General features: G+C 38.8%; 1 protein-coding gene across 1 annotated transcript in view; it reads right to left on the bottom strand.

The window, feature by feature from the left end:
- Window positions 1-20,213, bottom strand: part of SLC35F1 (solute carrier family 35 member F1) — a 240,198-nt gene that overhangs the window by 50,367 nt on the left and 169,618 nt on the right. Inside the window, exon 3 of the mRNA XM_027634083.1 lies at window positions 715-842. Coding sequence (XP_027489884.1) covers window positions 715-842 — 128 coding nt within the window. The remainder of the gene's footprint in view (window positions 1-714; window positions 843-20,213) is intronic.

The raw sequence follows: 20,213 nt of genomic DNA, 5'->3' as shown, positions 1-20,213 counted from the left end.
CTCAAATTCAGATTCTGATGGCAGAAGCACTTGTGAATATTTAGCATAAACCTCATATTCAAATTTCTTGAATTCATAGTTTTCTTCTATTTTTGCTTCTTGTTCAGCTAAAGCAGCTCAGTATTTTCCCATATCACTTTTCAACTATGGAAGATATATATTCTTAACTAGCTCTGATTCTGCTCCTTTATTTCATCGTCTCTAATGCAAACTTCAGGCAAGTAAGGTGTAAAATACACCGAACACTACATAGTGTTACTCTATATTTAAAGACAATGTAAAGAAGCAGTAGGTTTGTTTTAGAACAAGTAGCAATGAAGTATGCAATGATTTCCCAAGACAGACAACTTCAAGTCTCTTAAAAATGTTTCTATTATTCGCGTCTCCACTAAACTGGAAGAAGCCTGATCCTTTTGCACTTCTACATAAAAAATCCAGGTTGGATCTTTGGAGAAATCACCACCCTAGGTTTTGTTCACTGCACATAACATTTTGTTCACTGCACATAATATTTTTGTTCACTGCACATAAAAGTCAGAATGTTTTTGTACAATTTGGAAAAATACTGAGTAATAAAAATAGTCCAATATAATAAAATGTGTCACACAAAAGACAGCAATTAGCATTAGTTCACTCAAACCAATGGATACTACATCACTGACTCCATTGGACCTTTTATCTTATCTCAAAAGGGAAAATCCTTTTAGTCCTTACCTGTACACTGGTAAGAGTGGTGTATTGATAAGCTTTGACTACCAGGTAATTGGCTTCTATATCTATTATCCCCAGAATCATGTACTTCCACCATCTCCTTTTCAAAATTGCCAGCAAGTTCTCTTCTCCTGTGGTAATGAACAAGAAGAACTATGTAAGAGTTAGGTTTACATGCCAAAACACCTACCTGTTGAGAGAAGTTATCTAGATCTCTCACATTTACACTAGGCAGTTGAAAAGCACCACCTATAAAGAGATACTGCAAGGAGGTGAAAGCTAACACACCCTATTTGTATAGCAGATATTAGAAAAGCCAGGCTGGCAAAGTAATATGTCAGACTGATACTTCACTTAAGACATAAATACCACCAAGAAAAACAAATGCAGCTTGAGCAGACTGGATATGTGTTCTCACTTTTAGTTTTTTATATATAGACATATATATGTACATACAAAATGTTAAATAATGGAGCAGTCTATTACATACATTTATACTTTCCATACACACTGGTAAATGTTGTATGTTGCGCACATGATGCAACAGGGTTTTGCCAGAGAGGAAGATTGCCAGTATTTGTAAATAAGATGGAATAACAGAGCAGGAGAGTAAGAGCATCACATTTGGGCCTTATTCTAATCCCAGAGGTTCAAAGTATCAGGCTTGTTTAGAGAAAGGCTGCACCGAGATAGCTTTTTTGTGACAGGCTGCTCTGCTCCTAGGGTTGATTTCTGAAGCAGGCAGGTTTGCTGCCTTCTATGGGAACCCTGTCAATCAAAAGTATTTAATCTTCGCCACATAAAGACTGACAGTACAATACAGCCTGCAGATCAAACCCACAACTTTCAAAAGGTCAAAGCATTTCTCATGCTAGGCTAGGGATTATTATTGTTCTCCATTCAAAAGAAAACAGCTCATTAGTGAGAGTGGGCAAACCTGTAACTTAATTTGCATTACAGTAAACTCCAGACATCATGAGATACCACTGTGAAAGGGGATGGACTGTGACTGAACACAGTATGACTGGAGGTCTTCCAGTGTCTGTAGCTTAAAATGGGATCTAAGTAGGGTTGACTTGTACTGTCAAAGTACCACAAATGGCATTTGAACTGTTTTGAAAGTTTTAAAGAAAACCCTGCTATTTGGAGATTTGTTCATGTTGTTGTATCCTTTCTATATGCCCATGATGTGATGGAAAATACAGAAGAAAAGGAACATTATTGTCAGTTCCCACCAAAACTTGCTCAGGCTTCCCAAGTCTCCTTCATTTTTCTTCATCACAAGTGTCTTCATGCTCTTGCTCAAATAGACCTGCTGATATATGGGCTGCCATACCACAGCAGAAACAGCAGGCTCTCTATAGCACAGGTATCTCAGATCTTACAGATTCAAATACAGAAAAACAGACAATTACTTCAGAAGTTAATTCAGAAATCTTAGATGCTAAAACTTAGCCCCATTAAGTGACTTGAATGGGCATTTACCTGAACAAAGCATCTGAATCATTTCATATTTTTTCATTAACAGATGTTCACATACACACACTTCCAGTGGGGTTTTATTAGACAACAACTGAATTATTTGTTACAGTGATAATGACATCAAGTGCAAAACTGTAAACACTAAAAAGTCTTCCTTCCGTTTTCTCCCTCTCTTCCTTCCTTGCATCCCTCCCTTCTCTTTTCTTTCTCTCTCTTTTACTCTCTTTCTGCCAGTAAGCAGCAGAAAAATAGCAGAAACAAGGTGGTGAGTAGGCTAATATTTAAGACACCGAATATAAATCATACCACACTTCCCTGTTACACCAACTAACAGAAGAACTCATGAGAAAGAAAACCCCATCTTTCAGATGTGAATTATGACTACATCTATGTTCTTTTATGATAATTTAAGCATGTAGAAAGAGGAACACTTTGGATCTTCTTTCTTAAATTTATTTAGGGAGGTATTTTCAAAAAAGCATTTGAGATTAGATGTCCTAATTCCTACGAAAACCACACAGATATATCCTTTACAGGTATTTAAAGTATATCTCAAATTTTTATGCTGCCCAGATAGTGCCTTTAAAACATCAACTGGAAAACATCAGTGCAATGGAAAAGTGAGGTTAACATTTCGGAGTGATTTTTCATTTTAATTGTAAAGAGAAAGTTAAAAAAACAAAGACATCAAGCTGCAGTCTTTCTTCAAACAGTAAAAATCCCACCTGAATCTGTTTTTGTTACAACAGGACCTTGATGGTACCTACAAAAGCAGAAAGAAGCAGTAGGCTCAAGAACTGCAGTGGCAATAGGTTATCCTAGTATGGACTTGGATACAACTTAAGGACCCTTGGTGCCTTTGGTTTGCCAGTGCTTTCTTCAATTTCCAACCACAGATCACTGTACTGCTCAGATGTGGCCAAATAGGTTAGCTTTAAAAATGAATGTATGGCTATGACTTCAGGCTAATGAGTAAAGTTAGTGTTTCCAGGAATGGAAATTAAATCTTCTACGATTTTAACTGACATACACAGTTCCCTCTTTTGCTTTCTCAGTCCTTTTCTTTGCCAATGACAAAAATTTAGTAACTTATCTTTGAAATACAGCTCCAAGATATTCCAAACTGCAAAAGATCAGTTTCAGCTGAGAAGGCTGGGCAGAGTAAAAAGTGACACCAAAATGAATTTATGCAGGCACTGTACAGCTCTGAAGAACATTGTTTAGCTTCACAGCAAGCGTCTTTGTTTTGCCCAGTAGAAAGCAGAGTATGTACAGACATTTAGCATGACAGAAATAAACTAGAAAATTAGTTCCTGGAAAAAAGTCTTGTACAGGAGATGCATCTTTTTCAGTGGAACATATTTCATCTTTGCTTCCACTCCCTTGCTGCATCTCCTGCCTCTTAGAGTGTGAGAAAGGTCTGGTTTCTGACCAGGGTCCCTCTGTCCACATTATTATTATTTTTTATCATTAACATATCAGTTGTGCAGATCTACAAGCTTTACCAAAACCAATGAACCGATGAGGGTACATCTGAGCTGATCACAAGTGGTGTTCACCAGGGCTCAGTACTGGGGTCAGTTCTGTTTAATATGTTTATCAATGATCTGGACAAGGGGATCAAGTGTGCCCTCAGTCAGTTTGCAGACAAGACCACGTTGAAAGAAGGTTGTAGTTGTAGTGCGGTGGGGGTTGGTCTCTTCTCCCAAATTACAAGAGATAGGACAAGAGGAAATGGCCTCAAGCTATGCCAGGAGAGGCTTAGATTGGTCATTTGGAAAACCTTCTTCATGGAAAAGATTGTCAAGCATTGGAACAGGCTGCCCAGGGAAGTGGTGGAGGGATTTAAAAGGTGTGCAGATGTGGCACTAAGGGACATGGTTTAGTGGTGGACTTGGCAGTGCTGGGTCAAGGGTTGGACTCAATGATTTTAAAGGTCTTTTCCAACCTTAACAATTCTATGATGCTACAAAAAAACAATACATATTTAACATTGTTAATCTGGGGACTGTTATTTGTTAACTGCTCTCTATTTGTTTGGCAGTGTCACCACAATTCATAGAAAGGAATGAATCACTTTTAAAGTGGGAAACTTTCTAGGGAGATAGGCACAAGGAAGATTATCATCTGCAGTGACTATTAGTCCAGTGCTATGGACAAAGCAAGGAAGAGGCAGGTGGAGTTCTGGCTTTGACATGTGAAATAAAGCCACCATATTCAAATGTCCCACTTTTGCAAAAGTGACCCTGAAGAAGGCAACAGTGTAAGACAACCTGGAGAAGGTGTGGAGCTGCCAGCAGGACAGAACCTCTGAACAGCAATCAATGACGGCAGGCATTGTTAGTGAATCAGACAACAAAGAGAAGTGAAATGGTAGTTAAGGAGATAAGTGGGAAGCCTTGACTTAACTCGGGAAGACTAAAAGGAGAAGCAGAGGGAATTGAGAACTTCATGCAAGGGCCTACATCCTGAACAGAAATAAACATTACCTTTGCATTAAAAAAAATGAGGGGAACAAAACCATCACACTTACTTAAAACAACAACAAAAAAAGAGACAATCTGGAGTTTTTTTATTTCCCTGGATGACTACTCAAAGCAAACTAATTCATGACTTTTGAGCTGTAAGCATTGTAGGCCAGAAGGACCAAATGTAGATGCTTAAATTTGAACTAGCTGGTAAGGCATTTTAAAGCTGTTTTTTAACCTGAATTGCTTAGAATGAGATACTGTGTTTTAAAACAAACATCTTTCCCACTGAATGTTAAGAGAAGAGAGATTCTGTCAGATCACTTGTTTTTGTTATTATCACAATAGGTCTGTGACTAAGACTTCCAGCAAGTCATATAAACAAACATTAAACCATAAGGTGTGCCAGTTAGTTTATGGGCAACATTTCCAGTGAGGCAAAGAACATACTGATGTCGATGAACATGAATTTATGTAAGTGCACAGATTAATGCCATCTTCAGACACTGTCATCTTTTGATGGAGATCCCCTTTCAAAAAACAAACTCCTAAGTTCTGTCAGCACTTGAGCTTTTAAAAATGTGAGTCTTCATATTCAGTCTAATCCAATTGTAATATAGATTTAAAAGCAAATTGCCTGTTAAGAATGTTTCAAGATTCAGAAGTCTAACATATGGTTCACACAAACCCTCTCTTTGCTCTTTCTCGAATGATAGGTTCAAGTTTTACATTTTTTACTAATTTTGCAGTGAGACACACACTTGACAGTTAATATACAGAGGAGTTCTCAGTGTTGGAAAAAAAGCTACAGTTTTGCATTTGCTGGCTCAAATTAAAAATCAACAAATAAGCTGCTTTGTAGAAGAGATGGTTTTACATCATGTAATAGGGATTTACCCCTGGGGGTTACAAATTTAAAAATAAATTAGAAAGAAAATTAAAAGAGGCTTTAGCTGTGCAGTGTCTACCAAAAATACATATATACATGTGCAAAAACCTTTTCACATTCACCTACACAGTGGCAGAGGTACAATAAAAAACCCCAACAGCCATTAAGACAGCAAATTTCTAATTATTTGTGTATGGGCTTGATACACAGGTAGAATAACAGCACTACTAGCCCAGAAAATAAGCATATTGCTTCTCTCTTATCTGCTGCACTCTCTCTCTTTTACTTCAGATGACAACTTGCTATTTAGATCAAGATCATCAAAGGAGCTGTGCTCTCCTTACACTTTACAGAGTTTAGCAGAGAGATCTAAATGAGTGCAGGAGACTTGCAAGGGGGAAGCCAGTCTGGGGAGGGAGGGCTGCCAGGCATGCTGGTCCTCCCCTGTCTCTCACAGGAGTGCCAGAGTGAAGTGCTACATGGTAAAGAAGCAAAAGACTCTCAGAGGATGAAGATTATACCAGGATTTATTTATTATCTCTTTTATTTGAAAAAGAATCTTAATTAGGAATCAAGATTACAGGACAATTGTTTATATTTTATTTTCACCCATTATAGTGACTCTAGCAAATACACCAGTACCTTCACTTGTACCAACATTGTTTCTCTACAGACTCTGTAGTCATCCAGTCCTGCTGCAGGGCCAGAGGAAGGAGGCAGGGGTAATGGCATGTAGGAGAAATGCAGATCTCTGTATTACAAAGCCAAAAGTATCACATGGCTGAACAATAAGATTTTGCTTGGCCAAGTTGCTGGTTCAGGAGACTGAAAACCTGCTGTAGAAGGCTTTCAGCTCTCCCCAAAAGCTCAAAAGAACTGTCTCTCTTCTGTGAGACTTTAAATCCTATGACCCAAAATGGTTTCTTATTTCCTCATATCCACCTGTATTACTGATGACTACTTTATGGTAATACTGTTGCCTAAAGGCAAAACATCACCACTGCTTAATTATTTGCACAATAGAGAAAATGTGCTCCTCCAGCATTGTACCATGAGGCTGCAGGGCTTCCTGCTGTGTGTGCTGAAGCAAACCTGCAACAGGTGGTGCTGCTGTGAAGGAACTCAGGAGGAGCCGGCAGAAAAACCTCCCTGGGGGCGAGCTACACCACGGCAATTTGTTTTCACAGTCTTAGGAAGTGAAACTCACTTACCAGTCACAGTACTTAACAGTATTTATGAGTTTTGAAAGGGTTCTATTTATTTTCATTGTCTGTTTCAACTCTGTAGTCTTCAACGTTTATGTGCTATACTAACATTTATTTGGCTGGCAGTCTGTATATATAAACTTTGATCTCTAGATTATCATAGGAGTAACACAAAATGAAGGTAACGTTTTTACCTCTTCTGCCTGCTACTTCTGTAATTTTATTCCTCCTCTTTTTTGTAATACAGTTAGCCTATTAACACTGCATAACAGCTTTCCAGTTAGTAAATTACAAGCTCATCTAAAGTGTTTAGACTTGTTATTTCCTTTTAGAGATTTTGCAGATCAGTCTGGTTTGACCCTGAATATAAATCCTAATAGTTGAAGTCAGATCTAAGAATTTGAACATGCATTTTCACAAACCATGAAAGGATTAATTTCTGTTGTCTGGACTTTTATCCAGCCTAAGCTCTGTGGTCAAATCTGATTATGTTCATATGTCTTCTTATTTCATGAGATTACTGGTAATATAATTGAGTTTTAGGGGTAAATTACAACTAAAACTGCACAAATAAAGTTGTTGGCCATTTTACTCATGTCTCAGTTTCTCTCCTGCCTGCCCACTACATTACATACAGTTTTTCCCTTGCTGGCAGACACAATGCTGGGTGTTACTACCACAGGTTACTGCAAGGAACAGTCCATGTCAAGAATCATGTAAGACCTGAAGAAAGCCTAGAACAGCGCACTGTTTCAAAAAACAGACTTCTAAACTCCCAGCCCTTTAAAATGTTAAGATAAAAGACACTGTGATGTTTCTAGCACACAGTTTTTCCATTTAAGTTGGTTTATCTCGCAGACTAAACTTAGGTAAGCACCTTTCCTAAAATGGCAGACTGTGTCCTGGGAGAAGCACTTGAACCTCTGTAATGCAGAGAGACATGAGCACACCGAAAAGCTGGAGCCTTCCCTCAGACATGAGATTTAATTATGTCTTTCTGCATGAAATCTTCAAAATTGATTTCTGTTCTACAGTACTCTCAGATTTAAGTTACTTCCAAGCTTGTACTGTAGTCTGCCAGCTTCTGGAGTTAAATCTGACTCACTCTAATAACAACTACTTCAAAACAGGCTGCTGGACAGATTATCATTATAGGTCCTTTCCAACTGAAATCTCTCTTTCTCTTTCTCTTTCTCTTTCTCTTCTCTCCCTCTCCCTCTCCTCTTCTTCTCTTCTCTTCTCTTCTCTTCTCTTCTCTTCTCTTCTCTTCTCTTCTCTTCTCTTCTCTTCTCTTCTCTTCTCTTCTCTTCTCTCTTCTCTTCTCTTCTCTTCTCTTCTCTTCTCTTCTCTTCTCTTCTCTTCTCTTCTCTTCTCTTCTCTTCTCTTCTCTTCTCTTCTCTTCTCTTCTCTTCTCTTCTCTTCTCTTCCTTTCCTATTCTATTCTAAAACTTTAGTCTGTAAGCTCTGCAGTCAGGCTCTTTTTAATTGCTTATCCTATTTTATCTAGTATGAAGCTACTTACAGCAATAAAAAGGTTTTCAGAACAAAAAAAAAAAATCTCATTTTCAAATTGACTAGAGTGTTAGTCAAATTAAAGAAATCTGTATATATCTCTGTATATCATTTATAAATGTGTAATTTTCATGAATAATTTATCCTTCCAAGTAATCTTGGGCATGTTAATCATATTCACATGACTTATTTAAAATCAAATAATCTTAAAAGAAATAATGTTCATTGTTTAAGGCACAGGAATCAGTCAGGTGCATGAGCTTGCTTTTTTTTTTCCTGCCTTTCATCGACTCATTACAAAAAGTTGGTCCAGCTACCTCCCCACTCTATGACATTTTTTTCCCTGCAGACAGATATGAATAATGAATTATCTACTTGTTATTCATGATTCCTATAAATTTTATTCCCCAAAGCATGAGATTTGACTGAGATAGTAAAAAAAAAAAAAGACAGTGCAAATTATCATTACTATTAACCATCCACAGGTAAAGCAGACCCACCTGAAGTTGAATGTCGACGCTTGTCTTTAAAAGACAGTAAGAAAAGAATAAGGAAGCCAAGGACTGTGTATCTTTCTCTGCTCCCCCTATCAGCAATGTTTGAACACACTGATCCAATTTAAATTTAATCTGGCAAAGAGTACAAAGATAATACTTCCTACAAATTGATTGTGAATAGCTAACTGAGCAGAAGAGAGAAAACCTAACATTGACACCACTAAGTATAGCTTGGAGGTACACACACTTCTTATTAGACACCAGAGTCTGGACTCTGCATCTTCTTATACACCAGCTCATTCAACACAAGGCATAAATCCCTAAGATATCAGGCAGTGCTGGTTGTTGGGGCTCACCAAATTACAACCCAGTAGCAGGGGCTGGCATGAAATACAAGGAAAGACTAAGATGCTAGTAACAGGAAAAGGCTATTGGTGAATAATTGAAAATGGGAGTGTCGTCTCTTGTGGCACATACACACTCCACTACTGTGACAATTCTTGTTAGTTTAACAACAAATTAATTAACATTTAAAAGGGCATTTTAAAGATGGGAAGCTGATGCTAAAGAAGAAGAATTAAAACTTTACCTGTAGTCAGTAGTGTTAACCAAAAATATGTGAAATCCTAATACCCAGCACTATTTCATGTCATTGCCCAGGGCCAAGAGGAAAGCTGAAGAGTTCAGTATACATTACGGCTGGCTGGCTTCAGATAAATATGACTTTACAGATGCTCCATGATCTCTAGAGGTATTTCAGTATTCTTCTGTCTTAGAAGTCTGCAAACAACCACTAAGTCCTCTTGTAGTATTTATTTGTGGTACAGCTATGGGAAAAGTTAGGAGAGTCATCCACCTTCTGGAACTTTCTTCATACCACTGTTCGTGAACTGCAATGAAGTTTGCTAAACTTCCAAATGAAAAAATAAATATTATCCCTGGAGGAATATAGAAGCTTTGGGAACTTATCATCATCTTGGTTAAAAGCCTCACATCAGAACAACCACAGATTATTCAAAAAATTATTCAAAAAATGCCACTAATTACACGTGAAGCAGAAAACATAGGAGCTGCCACTCGTTAAAGCAATCGTGAGGCCAGTCCAGGTCTCCAAGGTGACCAACAGCAGAGATCCAAGAGAAGCATGCAAGACACACCAACCCATTGTGGCTTCTTCATTGTTGGCCACAGCATGAACACTGTTTCATGCATGGCAGTAATTCCAGTAAACCCAGTAAAGAACAGAGAAAATGCAGGCATGAGCACATAAAAATATGTGAAACATAATGGCTTCAAATAACACTCAGAGCTGGCGCATTCAGTAACTTGCCCATTTCGTAATTCTTTCAGGAGTCATACACACCAGAAATCTTAATGTTGCACCTAAAATGATCAAAACTACTCAAAACCCCCACCGTTTATATCCTTTGCAGCATGACTACTGAAGTATGTTACCAAAAGCATAAAATATAACTGAACCATACTAATTAATGGGAGTTAAGTCATTGCATAGGTACTCTGTCAATTAAACACCTATAGGTAATTCTGTGGAACAAACTGGCTATTCATTATCACATAATCTTGAATGAGTTACCCAGAATGACCACTAAGATTTAGACATGAAGCCAGATATATTTTTAGATGATGAGTTGATTGGAGCAGGTGATATTTTGTTGCATACCTGTTGTGTTCCAAAAAAAACAACAGGGTCTCAATGTGATGTCTGCAGATCTAGCAGCATTAGGATCAGATAAACAAATCACCCTCATACATCCATATATCTACATAAAGGAGCAAGTGATCTGGGAGGCAACAGGAACGATGGAGAGCAACCCTCCATTCTGTGTAGTCACTGGGCATGCACTTCTTGCCTCTTGAGCTGCCAGAACTGAGCTAAAAAAACTTTGCAATGGGGTCAAGTCTGTAACATTTCTGACAAGAAAAATACAAAATTTGCATGATTCAAACTCTATAAAAAGACAATTCATAGGTTTATGAAGCACCTCTAGCAGGTGCATAGTCAGAACACCAATTTTTGTGTATTTTTTGCCATCTTTCACAAATATCGTGGTCAGGACCAGCATGTAAGTGCAGTCACATCCAGAAAGGTGGCAAGTTGTGAAAGTCGATGCAATACAGTTCAGGCATTGTTTTGGTCTAGATAGAACATTAAACATTAATTAAATGCTCACTGTGTACTAGTTTACCGTCAGTAAATCGGTCAAAGCAGCTATGTATCAGGGACTGAACCTCACCTGATCTTGTTTTTGAACAAAATAATGACTGGAATACAAAGCGAAAATCAAGATCTACAGACAAAAGAAATGTTGTGTCCCTGTCTAGTGTAGTCTTGAAGTCTGAAAAATACAGAATCTAATTACTGTAGCTGTGCAACTGAAATAATGAGGAGATTGAGAGTGGGACTGATAAGCAGTTAGATGATACGCTAGCAAGATGGAGGTCTGCAATCCTCTAAAAGTCTGGCAAAAGAGTACCTGCAGTGTGATGTACAAACGGAGACATATTCCATCGGTGCTCTTATAACCTGAATTATGCATCTAGCGCTACTGATGACTGGAGATTGGGCATATGCTTAAGGTATCTAAGGAGTAATTAACTAAAGATAACACGTATTATCTTTCCACGGAGGAAAGTGATAGCTAATAGAAGTGATAGAGAAATCCAGGATCTCATCACATATATACAATAAAGTGGAGTTTAGATCATCAGGTGAGCTAATGCCAATGTGCTGCTGCTTAATCAATGAAAGACTAGTATTACACTTGCTACTTGCTATCCTACTGTAATAAGAGAAACTCCAGTAATTCATCCAGAAACTGAAGTGTGCATCTTGGAAAAACTAAACACAGTTTTAGGAAGAGCTGGTTTTAGAGGCAGAATCTGGAGCCAGCACATGAGCTGGTACTTCCCATAAACATGGTTTGGTGCCCATTGCTGTCCAGTCCCAGAAGAGCAAGCCATTCTGGGAAGGCAAAAAGAGAGCAGTTGGGGAGGCAGCTGCTGGAAGAAGCAGCCAATACTCCCATTTTGGCTTCAAGCAAGATAAATGCAAGTAGATCATAATGATGTATTAAGATAACTCCTGAAATAATCAGCACTCGTTGACTGTCATCTCTGGAAATCTCAGTCACTTTCTGCACACAATTCTGTAACATGTGCTACTGACTCATACAGTGCTCAGCAGGGTGCGCTGAAACTCCCACTTCTCCTCACCAAGCGTTCAAGAGAATGTGCACCTGAAAACACTGATGAGAAGTATGAAAACTTGACAAAGCAGCTGTGAGTAATGACTGCTCTTCTCTTAATCCCAGCTAATTGCCACAAAGCTTTAAACATCTCCAGCAATAAAAAAGCAGTGATATTCGCAATGAGCAACCTTACTATAAAAAAGTGGTTCCTTCAAATGAATCCTGATTTGTAAGCAAATTGCTGAATATCTCACGGGCATTTATCTGACCATCTTGCCTGTGTTTTACAGGCATTGACACAGTAGCCTTTCCACACCATTGGAAAGAACCTAACTAGAAATATGCCAGATTCATTTATAGGAGAGGAAATATTAACTTATTAGGAAGATATTCTGGCTGATAACTGCAACATTGATTTCTATAATGTGAAACTGAAGGGCTAGAATAAGAGGAACTTGCATCATGTGCAATTAACATCCAAGCAGAAATTCATCAGCTGATGAGGTAGCCAAACATTAATGTATGAATTATGACCACATATCACAAATACAGGATCTCCCCTTACACATCCGGCTGGTTAGTTACATCCTAAGAAAACATTTACCATCTTGCCTTCTATAATTTTATTCAGGAGGACATCTTCCTATGTTTGCAAGCATGCATATCTGACTCAGACACTCCTGATATCCTTTGACATTAACCCAATTTTGCAAGAGCCATCATTTTTCTCCCTTTTCCCCATTCCGCAGTTGAAGCCTAGGGGCAGTTCTGTCATGCAACAACTGTTCAGCACATGAAAGAAGGGAGTCACTGTATCTTCCTAGCACAAATTGCTGATAAAATCAACAGAGCACCAAGGACTCCACACAGAGAGCATTTTTTATATTCTATGTGAGATTGTTGTACTGATGCATCCAGTGCTGAGCAATGCATTAGCACAATGCTTCAAGAATAGGAAACCATCCCAAAAGCAGCAGTCACCTTACCAATCCCGTCTCATGCTGATGAGAAAACTCATCAGCATAGGCAGAATAAAGCTATATTACACAAGATCAGGCAGCCAGAAAGCCAGAAAGTCCGTCTGACCTTCTCAGAGAAAAGTTGTTACAGTGTGGAAGAATCAAACTTCATCAGAAAGGCCATGATGTTTAAGTATGAAATCTTGTTTGTCAGTAACAGTAAAACATCTTCTGTGAGAGAAGTAGAATAATAAGCTTTCAGGAAATGTAGTTCATAAAATAACTCCCATAAAACACTGGGTGGCATCTAACATCAAGAAAACCTTCTTATAAAAAAAGCCTAGATGAAATTTTTTTATGGAAGACAATTCATAGGTGATGAACTTGCACATGAACGTGATGGTAAAAGGAGGTAGCAGGTGCTATTGAGCCCTGAATTACAGAAGGGAAAGCTGAGGGTTTAAACAAGAAAGAAGGTGCAACTGAACATCCCATAACTATTCTCATTCTTTGATACTTAAATACACATTCACAAATTTTTTTAAATTATGACCCTCATTTCCTGCAGCCTTGTGCCCAGTGAGGGTAATCTGGTTCAGGATCATTTATACCTGCTTTGTCCAGTGTGGCAATGGCTCCACAAAGTGCACAACAGCAGAGAGTCAAGACTCTGTGATGTGGGAGCAGCACTGGGTGCCTCAAGCTTACATCTTCTATAGTGAAATGTATTTCTGTGTGAAGGCTCAGCCCTTTCAGCCACCTTTAGCACTGACAGTAAGACAAGTTATATATATAAAACATAAGCAGAGGTTTCAGATGAAATTTGTGCAGGGCAGCCCTGGTAAGTTAGATCCTTTGGGAAGTTCATACAGTTGTGAAAAAACTGGCAAACGTCAGGCTGAGCTCTTATGAAATTCTGAAGAAGAAATTAATGTTTGATGGCATAAAATTCAACATGCCAGACAGATGGCAAAGGAAGAGGATGAAAGTAGCATTTGGACATATGCATTCATCTGTTAAAGCAGATGCAGTACCTGTATAGGGAAGGTTGCTTATCTACTTTGCCAGAGGTGACATTAGGCTTATGGAACAAGTAGAAATATCCCATAAAGACGTGGGAGCCACCACAATTTATAGGCTGGTCATGAGATCTCTACCGATCCCCCAGCAAGTACTGTTGCTCACTATAACCACAAGTGCACCAGTAGAAGTTCAAAAAGCCGTTCTTTTTACTTTGTTTTCCTTCCCTCCATTTCTCTCCCTCACCCTTAAGATTTTCACGGAAAACCACAGCCAGCCTTTCCATGGTCTTACAGAATGGATCGATTTATCATTCTGCTCTTTACCATCTTCCATGTATAAGTAGTAACACACACATATCCTCAGTAATTTCAGCCTGGCAATATTCAACATTTGCATAGATCTTTGCTACTCCTAAGTGAGCTAGAAGACAACTCCAATGGGATGATTTAGGTCTGTTTGTGTGGTTAATAACAATTTGTTTCGGTTTTAGGCATATAGATTTAGCTTTGTTTTCTAGATAGAAATAAGCAACAGGCCTTTTTTAGTTCAAAACAAGGAACTCATCAGTGCTGTCTTGTGTTGTGACAGCAAAAGACTACAGAGCTCTCCTGACAACCTCTCTCTGTTTTGGTCTCTCCTTATGCCTTGATCTATTTAATGTTGCTGAAAAGGAATGCATGATATTTAGGCATAAAAATACACAATTCCTCCTTTAGGAGATGATGTTGGATAGAATGGGCTAGTACAATTCATCCGTATGATACATATCTCACCTTTACAATTGTATCCAACATAGATATCATCCTGAAAAAACAACTTTAAACAAACAAAGAAGCAGACAAAATCCTCCAATATGTAGGTTCAGGAAAGCATATGCTAACAGATGAACAAGCTGTACATAAACATGTGTTTCGCAACCATAACCCACCCAGATTTATGTCCTAGAACTTATATGCCACACAGATGATATCATATGTATATATTCCCTTGTACACTATCTTAGTCAAGATATTGAACTATATAGGCTCATCTACTGCCAAATGCTGGGTTTCTTAAATGCACAAGATCAATAATAACTATTCAGGTCTGCTGTGATCTGTCTTACACATCTCCTCTAAAAAATTCTCGCTTCAAAATAAATGACTGCATTTATAATTGCTTACTAGTTTACATAATTTTCAAATAGGAAAGGCTAATAAAATCTCCCTGGGATTCAGACTTCTGCATCAACTTAGCCAGTCAAAAAGCAATAAAATTTGCTTAGACAAAATGAACATTTTTTATGAAAATTGATTAGTACCTCCACTGAGAAGAATATGTAAACATTTCTGCACTAGAATTGTGATATATTTGTTTTACAAGTTTGAGGTTTCATTTTGATTTTTAGTTAGTTAATTTTTTATGGGTTTATTATTTACATACTTTTTAATCATTTCGTAGAGGTCAGGGGAAGCCATGCAAACTGATGGACTCATGGTTTGATACCTGTGACATAAAACCTATCAACAGGACAGTTGAAATACTTAGTATTTTTATCAATAATTTTTAAAAAATAAATCCTACAATAAACAGAGACTGATTGCACAAAGAAAATAAGCTTCTCTCAAGATGTATCAAAATAAACTAAAATGAAATAAAATAATATTGCAACTAATCATTACTCATGACATACAGAGTATATTCTGAGATGTAGCTTTACGTTCTCAGCTTTGAAGCTTTGTTGCTTCAAACCTTCAGCCTTCCAGAATGCAGTCCTCTGTCAGAGGAAATGGCTAAGGTGGATGGATGGATGGGAGGCTTCACCTGGGCAGGAATGATATAATTCACACATTATTTTTTATCAACTTATAGATATCATATCTATCTTTACTTATTGCAAGTACAGTGTTAGGTAAAGAATTTAGACTAAACATTGGAAAGGAACATCTTCTGAAAGAGGGTTTGATACCAACAGGCCTTTAACAGCTCTTGCAATAAGAGTATTTTGGGAGCTGGAATCACACATGCAGATGTTTCCAAGTGTTGGTTTGATCTGCAGTCTGGAAAATTCCAGCATTCAAATGCAAAATACCCCCCAAAATCAATACACTCTCTCCTTCTTTTTCCCATTCATCTTGCACAGTATTCTCCCCCTTTGTACTTTTTTCCCTACCTGCCCACTGCAGCTTTACCTTTGCCTTTCCAAACTATTTTGCTAGATTCAAATGTGAAGGTGTCCCACATTCACACGCCTTGCCTGCAGCAAATTGAGGTTAGCACCTTCCACCATGCTGCCATTTGACTGTTTAGCAAACAGCACCAGCCTTGAGCCAGGTTTTTTACCTTCTGTGTCAGGAGCTGGCACATGCCTTTATGGTCATGTTAACGAAATTAGCAGATTTACCTGCCTCCAACAAAAAAGAGCAGAGCTGTCTACATCAGCTTCTACAAGAAAAGCAGAATCCCCCCTTGCTTCTGAAAGGGAAAAGCAGCCATCAAACTTCTTATTCAAGGGACTAACGGCCACGAATTCCTCCCGGCAGAGTGCACACCATACATTCACATTGTTTCATGTAAATATTTATTTTTCTTCTAGTCCCCTCTAAAATAATTTCAGATCTGATTGCCTCATTCTGCAATAGAAGAAAGCAGGAATTATGCTGAACTCTAGTAGGTATTAACACTAAGTATGTATCCCACACAATGTGATTACTTCATTTGATCCCCTACATGCTGTACAGGTACACACAAAAACAAGAGTGATACGGGCACAACCTGCTTCAATTTCAGTACTTCCATAATTCTAACTCTCACCTAGTGAATTTGAATAGTTTAATTTCTGCCTTTTTCTTTTCCTCCAAAGACTGGCTGTACCAGAGCTGTATCTTCTCTTGGCCAGTGCTCATCTGAATAGCTGCAGTCGGGAGACAGGGAGGAACGGCTGTGCATGTACCTCTGTGTGCATGCACCTCTGTGTGCATGCACCTATGGCTTAGCACAAGCAAACTGCTGGTGAAGGAGCTCTTCACACATAAAGCTGAGGGTGTCATCATATTTGTTCCTTTTCTAGCCTCCTGCAAGAACATTCATGTACTTCTGTAGCACATGTCCGTGCAGCCCAGAAGAGACAGACCATACTCAGTATCCCTTAATTCTTCCTGTTGCTGCTCCCTCCTGTCTCTCTTTTCTGTCCTCGTTGCCATGCAGCTGATCCTCTCTCTTCTGACACTTGACAAAAATCCAGGACCCTTACCAAAAATAAAGAGAAAAAGGAAGTTTTCCAGCCAGCAGAAGTCAAGTGGATGTGACTCTGAGCAACCTTGATCTAACTTAAGACGTCCCTGCTCATTGTGGGAGGTTGGACTGGATGACCTTTAAAGGTCCATTCCAACCAAAACTATTCTATGATTCTTTGATTCTAAATGGCTCAGCTACTCATAATATCCTCAGCACCTGGAACACTGCAAAGGGTCTGTCTAGCTCAGTCATCCCTATCCTGCTCACCAATGCTGCTGCTCTTGAAAGCCAGAGAAAGATAACTCTCAGCCCCAGCAATAAAAATTAGGATTTTGGTATGTAATTTAAAGAACTGCTCTACTGATACATGCGTTTACACTCATCTCACTGCAAAACACCAGTAGGTCCTTCAAGAGCAAGATACAAGACTGGACAATATCCCTTTCATCACAAGCATGCCCCTCCCTTGTCTGTAGAAGAGAAAATATACGCTGAGAAAGAAACTGCAAGACTAAGGAGTTGCAGTTGGGACTGGACTTAGGAGCATCAAGGGGGAGGGAAAACTCCTGCATAACCACGGGAGCACCCAAATGCTAACCCAGCATGCCTTCAGTGTTTTTATTCTTTGCACTTCTACTTCAGTAAAAGTTAGTGAGTTTTCCTTTTCTCTTAATTGCTGTTTCATGCTGTAGTATGAAAACCTGGAAACCTGAGGTTTCACACATAAACTTTATTTAGATGGGAGTGAAAGGAGGTGAAGGATAGCATCTGTGATCTGAAAGGTGACTGGAGTGGTAATTATACAGAGAGAATTGCAGAACTACATTTTAAACACTAGAGCATATTTGTACTACTACCTTCAGCTGAACCACACTAAAGCTTCATCATATGAGATGAATGCAAGCTTTCCTATCTAACTACCTGTGTTTTGAAACTGTGCTTTTCTTGAGGCCAGTCTGGACATGAGGAACTTGAGCAAGGAGGAGCCCAAATTCCCAGGCTTCTAGTTAAAAAACTTAAGATTGCTTGTTATATGGGTCTGAGAAACCTTGATTGGGAAAATGTATGTAATGAAATGTCCTGCTAGGTGAATTTCTCACCTCACCTGTCTTCTAAATATTTGGAAAAAATATTTCAATTTTCCCTTTTGCGTCTCCTTGCACAACAGCTGTCCCTGTGGAAATGTGTCCCTCCTGACTTTCATCAGTGGCCATCAACCTGAAGTGTTTCACTCACCCAGGGTTTGAAAAGGTTTTCTTCTATCTCCTGTAACAGGTGGAGCTTCTGATACCAAGTTGTCAGCCTAGTGCGCAGTCTGACAAGTGTTTGCCTGTCTACTGGTGCTGCCTGGCTCCATGCCCTGCAAGACACCTCTCCTGTTGACTACCCTACCCACCCCTTCCCTGATTTTATTTATGACACCTCAAGAAATGCCCTATTCTTATATGCGTGTTTAATTTCTCCTCCTCTGACAAACAAGACCGCTCATGAGCGCTCACACTGGTGTTCCCTGAGCTCTCATTTCTCATCCACCTCCATGCCTAGCACTCCAACATAAGGCAGAGACTGAGAAAGGGAAGAAGCGCCTTCCCTTCAGCAACGCCTTGCTATGCCTGCCCTATAGTTTTACCTTCTATGTACCTCCTTGACCATCAGCCTAAGCACTAAGGTGCAATTTATATGAACTATTGTAATTTATAGCAGCCATTTAGCTGCTCATTAGAGCTCTAACCATAACAGTCATATTTAAGTTAGGAAAAGATTGTGATGAGTCTGTTAGCTTCCCTTAATAACATCTTTCAAAAACAGCAGTCACAGTGCTCTAGAAAAACCTTTTGTACTTCAAATTCTCATCAACTCTATCAGTCCTAAGAGCATTAGCCAAGGTTTAAGCAGTTCATCATCTCTATTACATTCATTTACATGCTACTGGGCTTGACATTGGATAATAAGGGCTTATTCAGCAATACTTCATTTTTTGATCTGGTAAATTTACTACAGGCTTTATTCTTAAGTTATTACTTTTTTTTTTTTTCCCCATGAATTGTCTTTTTTTCTTGTAGCTTACAGCAGCACAGATTTTTGAATGTAAAACATTGATCTTTAAGTTTTTATACTTCCTCTTCTGGTTGCCTTGACCAAAGACCTCCTCTCCAATAACGAAGGGCCTTCTGTTTTCTTCGGAGGTGGTATGAAAGATATTGTACATAGGCACCATTTACTGGATCACAGACATCAATCATATTTCTAGTGTTCTGTCTATTATCACCAAACAAAGACAGAAAACTGGCAGTTGGACCAGAAAAGATCCCAGTTCATGCTTTCCCACTGAGATTCGCACCCATGTATGATCAGTTTAGCAGCATGAACTCACCATGACACATGGGTCCCCCCTGAAAAACGTTCATCTGAACACTCAGAAAAGTTTGTGATATGCTTGTTGTTTACCAGCTGCCTTCATTAGGCAGGTGGGCTCATGCTGTGGCCATCACCAGTACTTGGGAGTACTAAGGGCAGTTGTTTAGGCTCTGGTTTAGGCATATGGCTGTTCTTTACTTCTCAAAATAAATAACCTGGTAACTATGCAGAAGACAGCAGCTTCCCTTTGTGTTTTATGGAAAACAAACTTATTTTAATATCACTGTAATTATTGTAAAACCTTTCTATAAAACGCACACCAATGTATTTATTAAAGACAGGCCATTTATCTAGATAAATCAGCAAAATTAAAATGCTAGCTTTTACTGAATAAATATATACAGAAACACTGAGCCTAGGCAGGGGTATTAATTATTTTTTCTGCTATTAGCCTGCAGTGCCATGTGTGTGACCGGGAAGTGACCTGTGGCCTTCTGGAGGACACTGTATTAATTTGTCTGAGTTTTAAGACCACAGAACCGGCACTACTGTCTGCTCCCCATCTTTCAAGAACATGAGCTCTTGCAAAGCAGAAGTGGAGCAGAGCTGCCAGATGTGTATGCTGAGCAGGAAAACCTGCTGTGTCATGAGACTGGGATTCAACAGAGTGCTTGGCCATGACAA

The sequence above is a fragment of the Corapipo altera genome, unplaced genomic scaffold (genome assembly GCF_003945725.1).
Source record: "Corapipo altera isolate COAL_440 unplaced genomic scaffold, ASM394572v1 2b, whole genome shotgun sequence".
NCBI classification, from domain to species: domain Eukaryota; kingdom Metazoa; phylum Chordata; class Aves; order Passeriformes; family Pipridae; genus Corapipo; species Corapipo altera.
The sequence above is the reverse complement of the archived record's forward strand: the minus strand, read 5'-3'. Positions and strand labels throughout refer to the sequence as shown.